This window comes from Schistocerca gregaria, chromosome 8 (assembly GCF_023897955.1).
Source record: "Schistocerca gregaria isolate iqSchGreg1 chromosome 8, iqSchGreg1.2, whole genome shotgun sequence".
Classification (NCBI taxonomy): Eukaryota; Metazoa; Arthropoda; class Insecta; order Orthoptera; family Acrididae; genus Schistocerca; species Schistocerca gregaria.
In genome coordinates, this window is record NC_064927.1 from 412,594,777 (window position 1) to 412,614,559 (window position 19,783).

General features: G+C 40.8%; 1 protein-coding gene across 1 annotated transcript in view; it reads left to right on the forward strand.

Annotated features, from left to right (window-relative positions):
• Window positions 1-328: 328 nt before the first annotated feature.
• Window positions 329-19,783, forward strand: part of LOC126284012 (tubulin alpha chain-like) — an 83,867-nt gene continuing 64,412 nt past the window's right edge. Inside the window, exon 1 of the mRNA XM_049982554.1 lies at window positions 329-489. Within this exon, the coding sequence (XP_049838511.1) occupies window positions 487-489 (3 nt within the window). The 5' untranslated portion in view covers window positions 329-486. The remainder of the gene's footprint in view (window positions 490-19,783) is intronic.

The window sequence follows — 19,783 nt, forward strand, 5'->3', positions numbered from 1 at the left end:
TTCTTTTACGTATTATACAGTCCTGTGGTTCTAGATCACGTAGGCGTAATCGTAAAATCATTTCAGTCAAGATCTCAAGTTATTTCAAGTTCACAGCAACATCTGTTTCTCTTCATATAGTTACATCTTAACATAATGCGACGTAATATATCTATGGGTATGGCTAAAACTTCACTTCAAGCAGTTTAATGTGTATGTGTACTGCGAATTTCAAGTAAGTACAAATACGGAAAAACGACAAAAAATCACGAAAAAGAAAGGAAGTTTCTTTTAAATCGTTCCTCCTCTCTGTGACCAACATTAATTGATATTTTTCTTCAGATTTGCTACTCTCTGACTAAACAACAATACTCATAGACATGTAAGCAAAACAAAACAAAGTCAGTTCAGTACCTTCAAATTTTGGTTACACCGTTCCACCATTCGGCTCAAAATTTTTCCCGGTTTTCCAAATTTTACACACCCGGAACTCAAAATTTCTCCAGTATGGTAAGGAACTACGATTTTTTATTCAATCTGTTTAAGCCGTTTAACGTTAAGCTTGACCAGTAAAATCAATTTTCGTCTTCCTATGTATATGCACACATCATCAACGCGATCTACCATCAGATAAATCTATTTATTTATAGCACTAAACCGAAGCTTGCCAAACAAATAAATGTACGGGTTAAATATATTCGTTTGGGATTTCTGGCAATAGATTCGGTTGATAACGCTCCAGTGACGCAGATGATAACTGCATCAGCAAATAAACACCCAAGGCTATAGATAATCTCATCACAGGTCTGATATGCCTAAGGCATATTAAAAAGTACACGCTAATATTTACTGTGAATTAGTTCCCACATTTCGGCCGATTGGTGTGTATATCTCGGACAGTGCAAGTGAGACAGCTGTAATCATATAACGTCAATAACTGGTAAATAACACAGAGCTATATGTACATTAACTTTCTTTCACAAAATTCCACAAAACAGGTAGTGAAGTGAACCACATGCTACGTATTTTGATTCGTTTTCCGTGCAATACAGCAGCTTAGCTCTGCCAGTTCCCGTTTTAGGCAGTTGAACATGGAAAACAATATTGCGAGTTACTCCTTTATCTAGGTTTTCTAAAAACCGATTAATAACTGTGAGGATGTTAATGGTATTTAGAACAACTTACTGAACATAGCGTAAAGTTCAATTGACACGACCAGCAGCAATCTTCTGTTTAAACATTTTTAGCGAGGACATAACAGCATTTATTTGTATAAATGACAAATTTAAACTAGAAATTCATGCAGATCGCACAAGCCCCAATGGTTATAATACAGTGCTATCACCCAACAAAGTCATGTGACGGGTGGAATGAAACTTTTTTTTTAATTATAGCTGAAATAAACCACTGAATTTCACAACTGAGCGACCTACCGACCAATATTGAAGATTTTTGATTTTTTTTTGTTTTACTGTGGGTATTATTCATTGTCAGGTAAAGGCGTATCAGTGAGCGTTTGAAACGTTATATGCACATTTTTGTTCTGTTTTTCCAAGACCCATAATTACCTATTTCAGTTAATTCAGCGTTTTTGCTGCACTGTTCATCACTTGGTGTACCGTTCACAGAGGACTGGAAAATCAAGTGACATCTACATTCATTTATCATGTCCAATGTTACACAAAATTGCCATTTACGTTTCTGAGTTTTACTAAATCCTGTACAGATACTGGGACGAAATTAAGACAAGATACAGAATATATTTTGAAAACACTGATTATTATGAATCTCTTGCAATTAGGAAGATAATGTTATTTTATCTTTGAATCTCGGTCAGTTAACTTGACAGTCATCTCGGTAACAGTGGAAATAAAATACATTGTACTACACTGTCACATGCAAGTACACTTATTGTATATTTCGCTAAAGTGACAGCTTATTCTTTCTTCACATACATGCCAAATGCTGAGGAAAATTAAGAACTGATGGCACAGTAGCTCGCTTTCATTTTCTTCTAACAGCAAAGTCCAGCGTCAAAACAGACAGGCAAAAAATGTTTACTTCCTACTTCAGAGTGTTGGTGTGTCTTAAAAATCTTTGATTTTCAAGGTGAGGATTCAAACGGTCCTTTCATACTTCATCAGAGGGAAAACTGATTTCGGGACGGATGACTGGATTTATGCTTATGTAAAAAGAACTTCGTGTCAGGGACAAAAAGGGAAGGAAGATGTAGGCCTAGCTAATATTTAACGAATTTCAGCACGTACTTTTAGAGACAGCTATATAATGACCTTTATTAGTAAATTTGTAACGTTTATATACAAATAAATGTTGGATATAATACTGGAACTCACTATATGTGATCACACTGTTATGAAAGTACAGAGTATATGTAAGTATTGGTTATGCATAATCTTTAGTGTCAATGAAGTTACGTTTCTCTGTCGATGCGTTTAAAAGTTGAAAGGAGGTTCTTTATTTATTGCAAATAACACCAGAAAATTTCTGTGAGCAAATAATTAAGAACAACAGACAATGCGCATCTGCTCTGTACCGATATCACTCCTTAGCTTTAACTACAGTGCAGTGCATTGCATTGGAAAAATATGTTAGCTGTACAAGATTTCACACTTATAATGAATCAGCTGTGACTGAAAACACAACAACAAATAAATAATTCATATTTAGCCACCTGAAACATTCCTGCCCCTGTCACCTGATCGAGATGTTACTTTTCTATTAATAACGTCATGCGCTGTCCATCTCATATGTGACCAAGCTAGCCACAGTCGATATATACGAATTAATCCCTAATTGCTTGTTTAGCTGACTCTGAAATGTCTCTTTAGGTGGAACCCAGTGGCGTTTGTACTTAACGTGGTCTATCGAGCGTTTAGAGCACTAGATTCCGGCTCTGGACCTTGCGGTTTCAGTCCTGGACAGTGCTGGCGATTTTTCTTCGTTCCACCTCCTCCAGGATGGCCTCAGGTCCACTCAGCTTTCAGATAAACACAGGAATCTTTGCTGGGGTATTAAGGCGGCAGGGGCGATGGGCCCCTCCTAGTACCGAGGCGAAGAAAGACGGCACTACATCCGCAGACCGGGCTAGGCACCACAGACGTTACGTTTACTTTTACATTGGCGTTTACCTCTCGAAGTGTGAGCAATTTAATACAGGGTGCCCCAGGAGGAATGGCCAATATTGAGGAATATGACAAGAACGATCATTCAACAGGTCTAGAGGGCTAGTAATCATGGGCTCTAAACGGCATACCTAAGGGAGGACGGAGGGGGGGGGGGGGGGTTAGGACGTCATACGGGCCGACTTGGACCAGGAGAGGCACCTCAGGACATTTTAATTTGCGCTGTCTATACTTTTACAAATAAATTCATACAACTTTGTCAGAATGACCAGGAAGGATTCAGGATTCTCACTCACAGCAGTGGAAGTTCAAAGACATAACAAAATTAATTTTTGTTAGCGTGAAATTTCATAATTTTTTCACTTACTATTGGCTGCATTTGTTGCTATAGGTACACTTTTCTTCATAAATAACAAAGGTTCTTCGATGAATTTTGCACAGCATACAAACCATACTTACAGATGTATGAAACTGTAGAATTTTCTAAATCTATTAAAAACTTTGGTAAAAATAGAGATAATTAATTATAAAATTTGAATTTTTTCTAAACGTGAAGTTAAAAATGTAACAGCTCTTCCATTTTTTCATAAATTAAATAAATTCTGGAGTTTCATGTATATGTAAGTATGGTTTGTATGTGGTCTAAAATTCATCGATGTAAGGGTCTAGGGGTTGCACGCAGCCCTACGGTATGTAAAACGCGGTCGCCATCCGACATGTCTGGAATGCTGACAATTTGCTTGGTCAGTACACGTGTGTCCGGTCGCAGTGCGACGTAGGCAGTAAGCCACTGGCCGCCGTCCGCAGCTCGCCGTATTAACTAGTGTGGCCCCGAGCGCGAATATGTTTCTTTTCTTAGCTCACCATGGAGCCTTTCGATACAACCGCAATTACGATGTCAGACAGTGATGACGGGTGCGCATAGCATGCGTGTTTTATAATCAGCCTTTGTTAATAACACTGTTTAAACTTACTTCTCATGTTCGCGTATTGCCGTACCTCAAGGACCCACCGCTTACAAATCGTGACAAATATTTCGTCTCATTATCATCTGGGGCAATAACACAAACAACCCCCCTTACATTGAAGAATCTCTCTTACTTATGAAGAAAAGTGAACGTATAGCAACAAATGCAGCCAATAGTAAACGAAAAAAATGATGAAATTTCACATGTAAAAAAATTTATTTTGTTTTTTTTTTGAACTTCCATTGTTGTGACTGAATTCTGATTCCTTTCTGGTCATGCCGACAAAGTTTTATAAATTTATTTGTAAAAGTAAAGACAGTGGAAATGAATATGTCCTGTGGTGCCTCTCTTGCTCCAAGTTGGCCCATTTGACGTCCTATCCCCTTAAGACCTGTGAGCACTTTTTCATGTTGGATAATGTGCAACAAATCTCTACCAACATAGGCTCTTTAGTTTCCATATTTTTGAGGTGATAATATGGTTCAAAAAAGGAAAAAATGTCATGTATATACATATAAATATATAATAAAAATTATAAATATGTATAAACATAAAATAAACATATAAATAATAAATAAATATAAATATTAAATAAAGTAAATACATACATTTAAATAACACTTGTTCTTCTCCACTACTGTAAAATACCTCTCTTCTAGTGAACAAGAACTCATAGCTCTTAAGGTATGCATTTTAGCGGTCACGTTTACTGGACATTTTTTTTCTTGTTTTGGTCCTACCACCTCTTGAAATATTGAAAGCAAAGAGTTTGCAGAAGGAGAGATTTATTTCACAGTGTCGTAGATGATGTGCTCATACCTCTTATAGCCTTCTTTGCCTCGAACACTTGGAATGATCATTCCTGCAATATGCGTGAAAATTGACCATTTCTCCTGGGAGATGCTGTACAAAGTGTTCGGAAATTCCCGTTACAAACTTCTGGGATTTTTAGTGGGGAGTGAATAGATAATATTTTGAATGGAACCCATGTCCGAAAACGTACACTTTTAGTGTTACATCCATTTGAAAACATGGTGGTAACGGATCACTTTTTCAAGTATTTTCATGCAGAACATGCCAAATGAGAACAACATCCATCGTATGCGGAATTCCTCGTGTACTCGCTGACGGGTTCTCTTTAATGTGAAGCAGTACGATTTCTTTCAGTTGGATGTTCGGTGCCTCCTTGGAGCACCATAGTCGTACCTGCTGACTGTGAAGGTACCCCTTTCTCGAAGCCGTTGCGAGTTGTGGGTAACTAGCGATGAGGATAGATAAAGGCGACATATCCGAAAGAACAGTTCCCATTGGTGACCATGCAGCTCGTTAGAATGAAATTACAATGAAATGAATACCCCTAGCTGCATACATGGGTTGATATAAGTCAACGGGGACAGTTGAAAATGCTTACCCCAACCGGGATTCGAACACGGGCTCTCCCGCTTGCATATGGCAGACGCTCTATTCATCTGAGCCACCGTGGACATAGAGGATGGTGTGACAGAGGAACTTATCACTGCCTCCCGTGAAACTCACATTCCCAACATATGTCCCGCACTATATTCATAATGCCTCTGCCCATTATACGAGGGTCAGTCAAAAAGTAATGCCTCCAATTTTTTTTTCTACGTTTAATTGTCAGGAAATTTAAATGCAATTACATAGGTTGAAAACCACAACATTGAGGATCATTTTGTCATTTTTCAATGTAATCTCCGCCCATCTCTACAGTTTTGGTCCATCTTTGAACAAGGGCATGTATCCCAGCACGGTAAAAATCACAGCTCTGCTTCCTAAGCCATTGACGCACGGATGTTTTGACGGCCTCCTCATCTTCAAAATGAATCCCACAATGAGCTTCTTTTAGTGGCCCGAACAGATGGAAGTCTGATGGTGCCAGGTCAGGGCTGTATGGGGGATGAGGCAAAACTTCCCATCCAATTTTGACAATCTCGTCAGAGGTGTGACGACTGGTGTGTGGTCTTGCATTGTCATGCAAAAGAAGAACATCTGCCATTGATTTTGTTGGGCGAACTCGCTGAAGACGTGCTTTAAGTTTTTTGAGGGTTATGACGTATTGAACAGAATTTATTGTGCATCCCTGCTCCAAAAAATCAACCAGAATCACACCCTCTGTATCGCAGAAAACTGTTGCCATAACTTTCCCTGCCGATCGCACAGTTTTGAATTTTTTCTTCCTCGGCGAGCTTGTGTGACGCCACTCCATTGACTGCCTCTTTGATTCGGGTTCAAAAAAATGCACCCATGTTTCGTCCCCGGTCACAATTTTTTTCAAAAACTTATCTCCCTCCAAACGGAAGTGCTGCAAGTGTTGGGAGGCTATTGTTTTCCTTGCCTCTTTATTCTGATCGGTTAACATTCTTGGAACCCACCGTGCACAAACTTTTGAGTACCCCAATTGTTTAATAATCGTGATCACACTGCCTTTACTAAGAGAAATAATGCGACACACTTCATCTGCAGTCACCCGACGGTCACCACGAATGATGTCATCAACTTGCTGAATGTTGTGTGGAGTCACTGCACTCACCGGCCTGCCGCTCCGCTTTTCGTCAGTCAACGGTGTTTGCCCTTCAGCTTCCTTACAACGACGAACCCATCGTCTAACAGTGCTGACATCCACTGTCACAACACCATACACCTTCTTCAGTCTTTCATGAATGCGTATGGGCGTTTCACCTTCTGCATTCAAGAATTCAATCACACAACACTGTCTCAAACGTACATCGATGTCGGCCATCTTACAAACTTCTGCTGTGCTGCCACCTGTTGACACAGACAGTTACTACAGCAGTGGATTGCAGAAGAAGGTTTGAGGAATGGCGTCAAATTCAAATTTTTCACTTAACTTAATTTTTTTAAGTAGAAAAAAAATGGGAGGCATTACTTTTTGACCGACCCTCGTACTCATTACTCGCCGCTTTTTGCCGATTCCCGTAAGAGTCGAGCACTGTGCATCCGCACAGAAGAAGATGGTCAAATGGTAGGTGAACCTTAACTATACATATTTATGAAGATGGTATTTGTTCTTTCGGACATGTCCGGCAACAAGCCGCGAGTAATGAGTACAATGGGCTGGGCCACTATGAATATAGTGCGGGACAATAAGTTGTGAATGTGGGTTTCACGGGAGGCGTGCCAGAGATAAGTCCCTGCAGTCACACTGTCCTCTGCGTTCTCGGTGGCTCAGATGGATAGAGCGTCTGCCATGTAAGCAGGCGACCCCAGCTTCGAGTCCCAGTTGGGCACTCATTTTCAACTGTCCCCGTTGATTTATATCAACGCCTGTATGCAGCTAGGGGTATTCACTTTATTGTAACTACGCTCCTCTCCATATGTTCCACACTGAACTGTCAAAAGTCGCAACTCATTTTTTTACAGTTATCCATGAGCAGCATAGTCATGAGGAACGACTTAAACAATCTGCATACTGTTAGCAATAAGACTACAAAATGATGACTATTTGAAGTAAAATAATGTTTTTTTTGTTCGTTAGCAACATAAAATTGTACGCTGCAAATCCTAACTGTTCCGGAAAAATACGTACTACGAAATATTATTGGTTTGACCAGAGCCGATTCGAGAACATTTTTCCACACAAGCGATATATCAATTGGCGCCCTCCTTCACTCTATCAGATATTACTACCCTTTCTTTGCGATCTTGGCAAGACTATTTTAAGACAATTGTTACAATGTGTAAGGAAACGCGAAATGATGCATTATCCTATTTAATGAAATCGTCAGTTTTCATGCTGAAGCTGAAATTTGCACACACTGAATCGTGGTAGATGCTCTCCTGTAAAGGTTTAACGAATCTGGGTTTTTGTGAAGACTGTATAGTATGGAGGGCTGGTTAGTCGTGAGCCAGATAGTCGAGATTGCTGTACTGTCATTTCTTAAAGATCACATTACTTACTTGATTACAAAGCTGTTTGCTGATAGTAATAATAAACAACTACACTAATGAAATTCAATAAGGAAAATTCGTAATTTTCTAGAAGCGTGAAACTAAGTTTGGCAAGTGAAAAAATAAGCTGATATCTGAACCATCAACGGTTCAACTCTTGGAAGAGACAGTTGTAGATGTAGGAAGATCATCACTGAAAATCACGACATTCTGGTGAAAAGACATGTACAAGATTTTTTACTGCTTGTAGAAGGCCACACTTAACTTTCATGGCCCTAGCTTGTTTTTCATTTCCCTTCCTTTCTTTTTCCTGATACTTTTCATAAAACGCTTCAGATAATTTTCCTTTCCTTCGAGTATGTTTTCGTCAGTTCACTAAAGCGCTGGTCGAGCGTCCACAGAACAACCTGCCTATATGGTACAAAAGTTTTCTCGAAAACCAAAGAAGAACTTTCCGCCATGGTTGGGTGACGAGTGGGGAAGGAAAGGAGGGAATAGACGTAGCTGGACAAGAAGCGCGGTTCTGTGCAATTCATTAGACAAAATGTCCTGAGGGCTAATGATATACAATCAGAAGCAGTTTAGTCGTGTCATATACGTTGAATCCACCAGTGTATCGGAAGAGCAGCGGTCACGCCGTGGGCCTTTGTGCCATTACTGTTGGCAGCATCAATTTAAACTGACACGCTCGTTACTGACATTCCGTCTGATAAAATATTTGCACCAAGCTGTGAGCCACAGGAGATTTTTAAATTATTTATTTGTAACCACAGTGATAAATATTTTGGATTATAATTAACTGCGAAAACTGACACGTGCGAAAGTAGACGATAACCGAAGCAAAAACGTTCAGTCAATATGTCCTCGCAAATGAGGCGTTTGCGAGATAATTGGAAATGTATGGCTACACATCACCACTGATTTCAGTATGAAACGTTGTGCTAATTAGTTCAAAAAAATGTTCAAATGTGTGTGAAATCTAATGGAACGTAACTGCTAAGGTCATCAGTCCCTAAGCTTATACACTACTTAACCTAAATTATCCTAAGGACAAACACACACACCCATGGCCGAGGGAGGACTCGAACGTCCGCCGAGACCAGCCGCACAGTCCATGACTGCAGTGCCCTAGACCGCTCGGCTAATCTCGCGCAGCTGCTAATTAGTACCATTAGTAAAAATGTCTGGCCTCGTGGTCTAGCGGTCTCCGACGAAGGGCAGAAAGTGAAGCTTGAGTATTGGTGGTACATGCAGAACTCTTACAACGCTCTTGAACCCATATCGAGGCACCGTACGCTCTTTGTAAATTATTTATGCAGTGTTTTCGTGAAATCTCTAGTTGGTGAGTACCAGGCTCAGTGTGACCTTCGTGCAGCACCACATCCAAGACATAATTACCTGAAGTGTAAGCAGTGAGACTGGCTGATTCATGGTAAAAACACATTCATTAAGGCATTAGCAATGCAGCATTTATCTGTTTGTAGATAATTCAGGCGGCATTGATGGAGAAAGAAAACGCCATCAGCATTGGACACAAGAACTTCATTTGCACCATTTCTTGAAGAAAGATAATTTTAGCTGAAGTAGTACAAGTAAGCCGTGCGGTTTGAGGCGCCATGTCACGGATTGCACGGCCCCTCCCTCGAGTATTGTGTGTGTGTGTGTGTGTGTGTGTGTGTGTGTGTGTGTGTGTGTGCTGTTCTTAGAATATGTTAGTTTAAGTAGTGTGTAAGTTTAGGAACCGATGACACCAGTAGTTTGGTCCGTTAGGAATTCACACACATTTGAACACAGCACAAGTAATATATATAAAGTTATTATAGTTTATCCTTTGAATCATATTTTTATAGCCTCCTGTTTTATTGAATTCTCATTGTACACATTTACTAATTATAATCATTTAATAAAGAAACTAATAAAAAAATGAATACAAAAAAATACATTATAGACCCGTGGACCCCATCGTCTTGGGAGAATTTTTGAGAACAATTAGGGGCAACGCCTCATGGAGAGAGTTCTTTTTTTTATGTTAGTGTAAAACTGGCGGTGCCAAGTAGGGATAAATTTGATTTTCATATTTTTATTTTGAGACTAAAAAGGAGCGGTGGTGCACGTGCCTGCAAACCGAGAGACCTCGGGATCGAATCTCAGTCGAACAACGGATTTTCCAATCTTCGTCTTAAGGAAGTCTTCCAAATAACTGCAGTATGTTAGGGATACGCTAGTCTCCGAAACAGCACCCAGTTGAAAGAGCTTCACCAAGCCATTAAGCCACACGAAATTATTATTAGTACTACAAATGTATTTCAAATGTAAGCTTTTCCATTAAGTCACATTCTAAGGGTCAGATTTTATCCATAACCTACAGTAACTTCCGCAACGTTGAAAAATATGTTAAATGCATGATGAGGGGACAGGCATAAATTGATGTGATGTAGGACGCCATTAAATGCACGAATATGGATCCGTGGCGGTGAGGTGAGCACAGCCCATATCTTGGACTCCAAGGTCACCTTATGACACTATACTTCAACAGAACAAGTAGTCCTGCTAATGGAAAAGCCAGTTTAATGTTATTCCTTTCACAAGATTTGACCGTGATGCATGACTAAAGGTCATGGAAATGAGACTATTAGTTCCTTCTCCTAAGAGTTTTCTAGCTTTTAAGTAAGAAACACAGTAAAAAAATGGAATAATACTGAATCTGGGAAGTTCATTAAGCGGTTTGTCTAATGTATTTACGGTCGCCGATCTATCTAGGCAACAAAGAAGAGGTTAAGTTGCAGAAAATCAGAAGTATATTTGACCTACTTTTCTTCTGTTCCCTAATATACCTTCATAAACAAATATAACTTTGTGGATATGGTCCTGTGAAAGACACAAGAATCTTTTATCTACTACACCCACATACATACCGATGTGGTTTTGATATAGAAAGGCCACGAATTTCTAATCATTACAATGCGCTAAAAAAGTTTTATCCAGGAAGGACTTCTATGTTTGCATTTTGTATGACTGACACATTAAATACTTACATACTCTAATAGCATAATACACACATTTAAATTTATTAAGACAATTTGTTTACATCTCTGTCTTGACAAATGATCTGTCAAAAGCCAAAGGAAGTGACGGTGTGGTCACTCTGTATAGTCATTCAGTATTTTAGTATTTTTATGCAACCCTGCTTATGTGTTACTGAGTCACATAAGAAATTTTCTTTTCATAACTCTTTGTCCTTTACTGAATTTCATTTACAACTGACAGAGTTTTATCTATATTTTACTCAAAACTTATTTACTCATTATCACTTTAAAAATTAGTTCACAACAATTATCTTCAGACATTTATTTGAAGATGAAAATTAGTGCTTGTAGATACTGAATAAAGCGCTTCAAATATTTTTAAAACGAGTTTACTCGGAATAAGGATCCCATATAGGTGACTAATTAGGAATAAAAATCAGAATAGACCAAATTTTATGTTTTAACGCAATAATTATCCAGAAAAGTTAATTTTTAATTAATGGTTCTCGCTTCTACAATTCTAATTATACTGTTGGTATCCTGTTGCCTGTAGGAGTTGGGTGTGGCGGATAGTAACGGCAGCTAAATGTCTTATGGTACTGCGTACCGGTTTCTTGAAGAATGGGCTAATTAATTCTTCTTAGCGTCGTTTTACTGTCCATTACATAGCTCCACAACTTGTACCAAAAACCTTTGTAGCTAGCGCGCCAAAAACCCAAGCCACCTTTTACGATTCCCACAGTAGTTTCCATACAATAAGAAAGGACTCAATCTTTTACACAATACGTATCCTACATATTGTCCCTAAGCGTGCCCCATTTTATACAAATGACAACTTGCAAAAGTATATAAAATTACATATATGAACATTTCTATTTCATTAATCCATGACAAAATATTATTTAGTAAATTATACATTTCACATATTTCTTTACATAAGTTACAATCATACATCAACAAAGCACTCTAACATCAGGTATATCACATATTTTATACAGTCCTTGCGTATCACAAGTTATGTGTGACAAATTTTAAATGCAAAATTTTTTTATGAATTTAGGTAAGTGATAAACACTGTTATAATCTCACCCCAACCATCTAGATTTTTGTCTGCAGCAACCTCCCAAATGAACTGTTCAGCATTTTAGTTGATGCGGCTTAAGAACTGGTACAGCCAGCAGTATAGATTCATGATATGATGTGATAGGAGGAGTTTGGAAAAAACTCATTAACTCACTAGACAGAGGAGTGCAGTGTGCGAGCTAACATCCCAAAGATGTTCGGGTTCACATGTGGTTCCTCTTCGTCGAAATGTCTTGGCCCAAACTCGTCTAGCAGTTGAACCGCACGTTTCGCATCTCACGACATACACTCCTGGAAATCGAAATAAGAACACCGTGAATTCATTGTCCCAGGAAGGGGAAACTTTATTGACACATTCCTGGGGTCAGATACATCACATGATCACACTGACGGAACCACAGGCACATAGACACAGGCAACAGAGCATGCACAATATCGGCACTAGTACAGTGTATATCCACCTTTCGCAGCAATGCAGGCTGCTATTCTCCCATGGAGACGATCGTAGAGATGCTGGATGTAGTTCTGTAGAACGGCTTGCCATGCCATTTCCACCTGGCGCCTCAGTTGGACCAGCGATCGTGCTGAACGTGCAAACCGCGTGAGACGACGCTTCATCGAGTCCCAAACATGCTCAATGGGGGACAGATCTGGAGATCTTGCTGGCCAGGGTAGTTGACTTACACCTTCTAGAGCACGTTGGGTGGCACGGGATACATGCGGGCGTGCATTGTCCTGTTGGAACAGCAAGTTCCCTTGCCGGTCTAGGAATGGTAGAACGATTGGTTCGATGACGGTTTGGATGTACCGTGCACTATTCAGTGACCCCTCGACGATCACCAGAGGTGTACAGCCAGTGTAGCAGATCGCTCCCCACACCATGATGCCGGGTGTTGGCCCTGTGTGCCTCGGTCGTATGCAGTCCTGATTGTGGCGCTCACCTGCACGGTGCCAAACACGCATACGACCATCACTGGCACCAAAGCAGAAGCGACTCTCATCGCTGAAGACGACACGTCTCCATTCGTCCCTCCATTCACGCCTGTCGCGACACCACTGGAGGCGGGCTGCACGATGTAGGGGCGTGAGCGGAAGACGGCCTAACGGTGTGCGGGACCGTAGCCCAGATTCATGGAGACGGTTGCGAATGGTCCTCGCCGATACCCCAGGAGCAACAGTGTCCCTAATTTGCTGGGAAGTGGCGGTGCGGTCCCCTACGGCACTGCGTAGAATCCTACGGTCTTGGCGTGCATCCGTGCGTCGCTGCGGTCCGGTCCCAGGTCGACGGGCACGTGCACCTTCCGCCGACCACTGGCGACAACATCGATGTACTGTGGAGACCTCACGCCCCACGTGTTGAGCAATTCGGCGGTACGTCCACCCGGCCTCCCGCATGCCCACTATACGCCTTCGCTCAAAGTCCGTCAACTGCACATACGGTTCAAGTCCACGCTGTCGCGGCATGCTACCAGTGTTAAAGACTACGATGGAGCTCCGTATGCCACGGTAAACTGGCTGACACTGACGGCGGCGGTGCACAAATGCTGCGCAGCTAGCGCCATTCGACGGCCAACACCGCGGTTCCTGGTGTGTCCGCTGTGCCGTGCGTGTGATCATTGCTTGTACAGCCCTCTCGCAGTGTCCGGAGCAAGTATGGTGGGTCTGACACACCGGTGTCAATGTGTTCTTTTTTCCATTTCCAGGAGTGTATATTAGACACTCGTGACGCTTTGGTTAAATTGTCTGGCTGATCGCAAATTTGCGAAATACAAAGTTAAAATAACATACAATAACAGTAATAATAATATCAGGAACTAAATTAATGACCCATAAATGATGTAGGCCACACAGTTGCGATTTGGTTAGAATAATGGTTATTCAGAAAGCAAACTAATAGCGAAAGTGTTCGTATTTAGAATTATTGTTACACTCGAGCTCATATCCATTCGACACAGTTCGATCATTCACAATCTCATTGTGAAACACAAGTCCAATACTCCACCTCCTTATTTACACGAAAAGTTAGAGTTAACACCAGGCGGGCGGTTGCTCACCGCTCAGAGACTTAGTTTCGCGATACCACGCAATGCGAAATTTTCTAAGTCGTTGCACTTCCTAGCTGCCTAAAGACCGATTGTCCGCTTTCGCGTCTCAGTCCGAACTGTCCAGTTTGGCGTTTCCAGCCGAACTGTCCGCTTTCGCGTCTGCATCAGCACTGTCCCTCTGCCCGTCCCTGGCCGCGCTTCCGCGCCAAACATACTCCTCAAAATAGTTCAAATGGCTCTGAGCACTATGGGACTTAACTACTGAGGTAATCAGTCCCCTATAACTTACAACTACTTAATCCTAACTATCCTAAGGACATCACACACACCCATGCCCGAGGCTTGATTCGAACCTGCGACCGTAGCGGTCGCGCTGTTCCAGACTGTAGCGCCTAGAACCACTCGGCCACTCCGGCCGGAAAACATACTCCTCGCTCAACTGACTAGGTCAGTTCCCTTTCCTGAAGCCATCCATCTGATTGGCTACAGCTTATTCTACATTATTTTACATTTTGTTGTTGTTGTGGTCTTCAGTCCTGAGACTGGTTTGATGCAGCTCTCCATGCTACTCTATCCTGTGCAAGCTTCTTCATCTCCCAGTACCTACTGCAACCTACATCCTTCTGAATCTGCTTACTGTATTCATCTCTTGGTCTCCCTCTACGATTTTTACCCTCCATGCTGCCCTCCAATACTAAATTAGTGATCCCTTGATGCATCAGAACATGTCCTACCAACCGATACCTTCTTCTGGTCAAGTTGTGCCACAAACTTCTCTTCTCCCCAATCCTATTCAATACCTCCTCATTAGTTACGTGATCTGTCCACCTTATCTTCAGTATTCTTCTGTAGCACCACATTTCGAAAGCTTCTATTCTCTTCTTATCCAAACTATTTATTGTCCCATGTTTCACTTCCATACATGGCTACACTCCATACAAATACTTTCAAAAATGACTTCCTGACACTTAAATCTATACTCGATGTTAACAAGTTTCTCTTCTTCCCATTGCCAGTCTACATTTTATATCCTCTCTACTTCGACCATCATCAGTTATTTTGCTCCCCAAATAGCAAAACTCCTTTACTACTTTAAGTGTGTCATTTCCTAATCTAATTCCCTCAGCATCACCCGACTTAATTCGACTACATTCCATTATCCTCGTTTTGCTTTTGTTGATGTTCATTTTATATCCTCCTTTCAAGACACTATCCATTCCGTTCAACTGCTCTTCCAAGTCATTTGCTGTCTCTGACAGAATTACGATGTCATCGGCGAACCTCAAAGTTTTTACTTATTTTTAACATATTTATATAATCAAAGCCTGACCATTTTCACGTTATAGATAAAGTAACAATAATATCCATTACATAATAAACGTTAAATTGCTTTACATAAAACCAATACAATTTCCTTCTTAACTTTGAATGTCACGGTCATTAGCCTTACTCCAATGCGCTTTCTGATAAATAAATAAAGAACTAAAGTAACTATTTTGCACTAAACTTTACATCAAAAATTCTATTGCCTAATGATTCAATAAAGGGCCATGCTGCCATCGTTCAACGTGTTTTGCGTGGAGCAAACGATGATCTGATGCTTAACCGGAAATATTGATAACTTAAATTCACTATATCCTTTACACAAATTAAGTTCCAGAGTTGATATTTGCAACGTTTGGCATTTTAATGATGCGCTTCTATATGAAATATCGATGGTTAAGATCGATCGAAGCGTTCAGATTTTAGCATTCAGGTCTTTGTTACAAAACTTGTTAATTTCACTTTAACAGTAAGTCCTAAGCTATTATAGGTACGACCAATATTCAAGTTTTATTTGGATTACCATGAAATTTTATGAAGGATGGTAGATTTAAATTACTGTGGCTCCGTTCCCTGCATTCTTTCGGAATTAAGTAGGTTTCATAAATGTTAACCTTTATGGCCGATCTTAGTTCCGCCTGGCCACAAAAGGCTTCTGCGGGGTTTCCCTATGACGTAGGTTGTCGTCTGTCTCACTCGCACACTACAGCACAATAGACGCTTGTGAGTTTCCCCATCTCGTGGCGAATATGCGCCCTTTGTGGCACACGGTCCTGGACGACAGAGTTCGTTTCACAATTCCTTTCGGCCATATATTTAAATGAGAGCGCAATGTTCGTTAACTCGCAAGTGTTGCTTCCAAATGTGAGGACGCCACATTGAATGGCTCTGTACGAGTAGGCAGTAAAATGCCGCACGTAACGTTTCATATTTCATGTTAATGTAGGTCTTGAGTGTAATTTGAGCCAAATGTGATGGGAGTCCAGAACTTAAAATTCTGCATACACAGAGTATGCCTCCTAAGAGTCATCGGGCCCATTTTTTCTGGTGTTTCCGTAGATATCTGCAAGTTTCGTTTTTGCATTGCGTAGCTGGTATCATTCCAAACAAACTGTACTCATCAAGTCTTTCATGGGGTAACCAGCGTGGACGGAAAGCGTTTGTTTTCTGTTACAAGCAAAATTATTTTCAAGGTGTAATTTTAATTCCCATTCAGTAGAGCGATTCCAGATCAGTCTAGTGAGATATTCGTTTCATCGTTATGTATCATCAGGGACAGTAAAACTCGAATAATAACCAGTACTCCAACAGCCACAGCACCGCCTGACTGCTACCGGCCAAGCATGCAGCGCTGCTCAGTCGCTGCTGAGTTACTTGTTATTCCTTGTGTTTTAATGTCCCTGTTAATACATATCGATAAAACGAATGTCGTACTAGACAGATCTGGGACCGCTCTACTGAATGGGAAGTAAAATTCCGCTTTAAAAATAATTTTGTCTGTGACGGCAAACAAACCGACCGTTTCCATCGATGGTTGACGTCACATGAAAGACGTGAAGTGTGGAACTGAAAATTACAGATACGTCTCGTAACACGAGAGAAAATGCGTCTGACGACTCTTAGGAGACACTAAACCTCGATCCTCGAACTCAGTTCCATTTGCTGGCTGCCTGCGTAACAGCTTCCAGGGACAACAAAAATATAAATTTTAATAATCCGCTTCATTTTTGGCCAAATCAAAGAAATTAAAATGATATCATAATGTACTAATTAAGTGGTATAATCTTGCTTTACAGATTTACCACAATAAGACAAGTACTAAGAAACTTCCTGACGGATTAAAACTATGTGCCGGACCGTGACTCAAACTCATGACCTTTGCCTTTCGCGGGCAAGTGCTCTACCATCTGAACTACCCAAGCACGACACACGACTCGTCCTCACAGCTTCAATTCTGCCAGTACCTCGTCTCCTACCTTCCAAACTTCACAGAAGCTCTTCTGCTAACCTAGGCTGTGGCTAAGCCATGTCTCTGCATATCCTATCTTCCAGGAGTGCTAGTTCTGCAAGGTTTTCAGAAGAGCTTCTGTGAAGTTTGGAAGGTATGAGACGAGGTACTGTCAGAATTGAAGCTGTGACGACGGCTCGTGAGTCGTACTTGGGTAGCTCAGTTGGTGGAGCACTTGCTCGTGAAAGGCAAAGGTCCCGAGTTCGAGTCTCGGTCCGGCACACAGTTTTAATCTGTCAGGAAGTTTCATATCAGCGCACACTCCGCTGCAGAGTGAAAATCTCATTCTAGAAGACAAGTATTAAGTTTATCTTGAGGCAGTGTATCTGACGTCACGCAAATGCCCGCAATCTACTCATACAGTAGTTGGCAATGAGAGCACTTGGTGAATTCCAACAAATTTTATATGTACTTTCATACCGTTGCAAAACATTTTCTCTCCGACACTCCTCATAAAATTTTGAAAGGGAAAATTTGTATCGCTTAGTAAGTTTTTGCTGTTCATTTAGTAAAACTTTAGCATAAGGCAAGTCGTTCTAATTTATTACTTCTGTACTACCGATTCTATTCGAAACACACTATGCAGGTAGTATCCACATATATCACTGATTGCACATGTGGAGTTAAATCATTATAGAACATACATTTCAGGAGATATAACATCATAGGTACTGAGATGCGTAAAAATAAGCTTTTGCTTAAAGAAGAGAGCAAATTACTCAGTATTTCATAATGAAAGGATTAGCGGCTTCCAACAGACTTTAAGGACAATTTTTTTCTAAAATTTCCTGTCTTCTTTTCTCGCTTACATGCGTAAATTCAAATATTCATCATATTAAGTCATTTGAAAGGTAATCAAATGTTTGAAGCTGTTTTGTACGTGGAAGTTCGATTCTTCAAGCAATCGGGGTTTTGCTGTTATACCAGCTAGGAAACTCGTAACGACACATCAGCAGTATTCTGGGAAACGGTTAGTTTGTGACGCTTTGTTGACTAGAAAGTTTTCTTTCTATTGTTATGGACTTCCACGCGTATCAGTTTTCATTACTAATTACGACGCACCCCATATACAAACCTAATAGTATCAATGACCGGCTAAGTGGTAATACGAGTAGGTAGGCCTACTCCCTCCCCCCATGAACCATGGACCTTGCCGTTGGTGGGGAGGCTTGCGTGCCTCAGCGATACAGATAGCCGTACCGTAGGTTCAACCACAACGGGGGGTTATCAGTTGAGAGGCCAGACAAACGTGTGGTTCCTGAAGAGGGCAGCAGCCTTTTCAGTAGTTGCAGGGGCAACAGTCTGGATGATTGACTGATCTGGCCTTGTAACAATAACCAAAACGGCCTTGCTGTGCTGGTACTGCGAACGGCTGAAAGCAAGGGGAAACTACGGCATTAATTTTTCCCGAGAGCATGCAGCTTTACTGTATGATTAAATGATGATGGCGTCCTCTTGGGTAAAATATTCCGGAGATAAAATAGTCCCCCATTCGGATCTTCGGGCGGGGACTACTCAAGAGGACGTCATTATCAGGAGAAAGAAAACTGGCATTCTACGGATCGGAATGTGGAATGTCAGATCACTTAATCGCAGGTAGGTTAGAAAATTTAAAAAGGGAAATGGACAGGTTAAAGTTAGATATAGTGGGAATTAGTGAAGTTCGGTGGCAGGAGGAACAAGACTTCTGGTCAGGTGACTACAGGGTTATAATCACAAAATCAAATAGGGGTAATGCAGGAGTAGGTTTAATAATGAATAGGAAAATAGGAATGCGGGTAAGCTACTACAAACAGCATAGTGAACGCATTATTGTGGCCAAGATATATACGAAGCCCACACCTACTACAGTAGTACAAGTTTATATGCCAACTAGCTCTGCAGATGACGAAGAAATTGATGAAATGTATGATCAAATCAAAGAAATTATTCAGATAGTGAAGGGAGACGAAAATTTAATAGCCATGGGTGACTGGAATCGGTAGTAGGAAAAGGGAGAGAAGGAAACATAGTAGGTGAATATGGACTGGGGCAAAGAAATGAAAGAGGAAGCTGTCTGGTAGAATTTTCCACAGCGCACAACTTAATCACAGGTAACACTTGGTTCAAGAATCATAAAAGAAGGCTGTATACATGGAAGAAGCCTGGAGATACTGACAGGTTTCAGATAGATTATATAATGGTAAGACAGATATTATAAATTGTAAGACATTTCCAGGGGCAGATGTGGACTCTGACCACAATCTATTGGTTATGACCTGTAGATTAAAACTGAAGA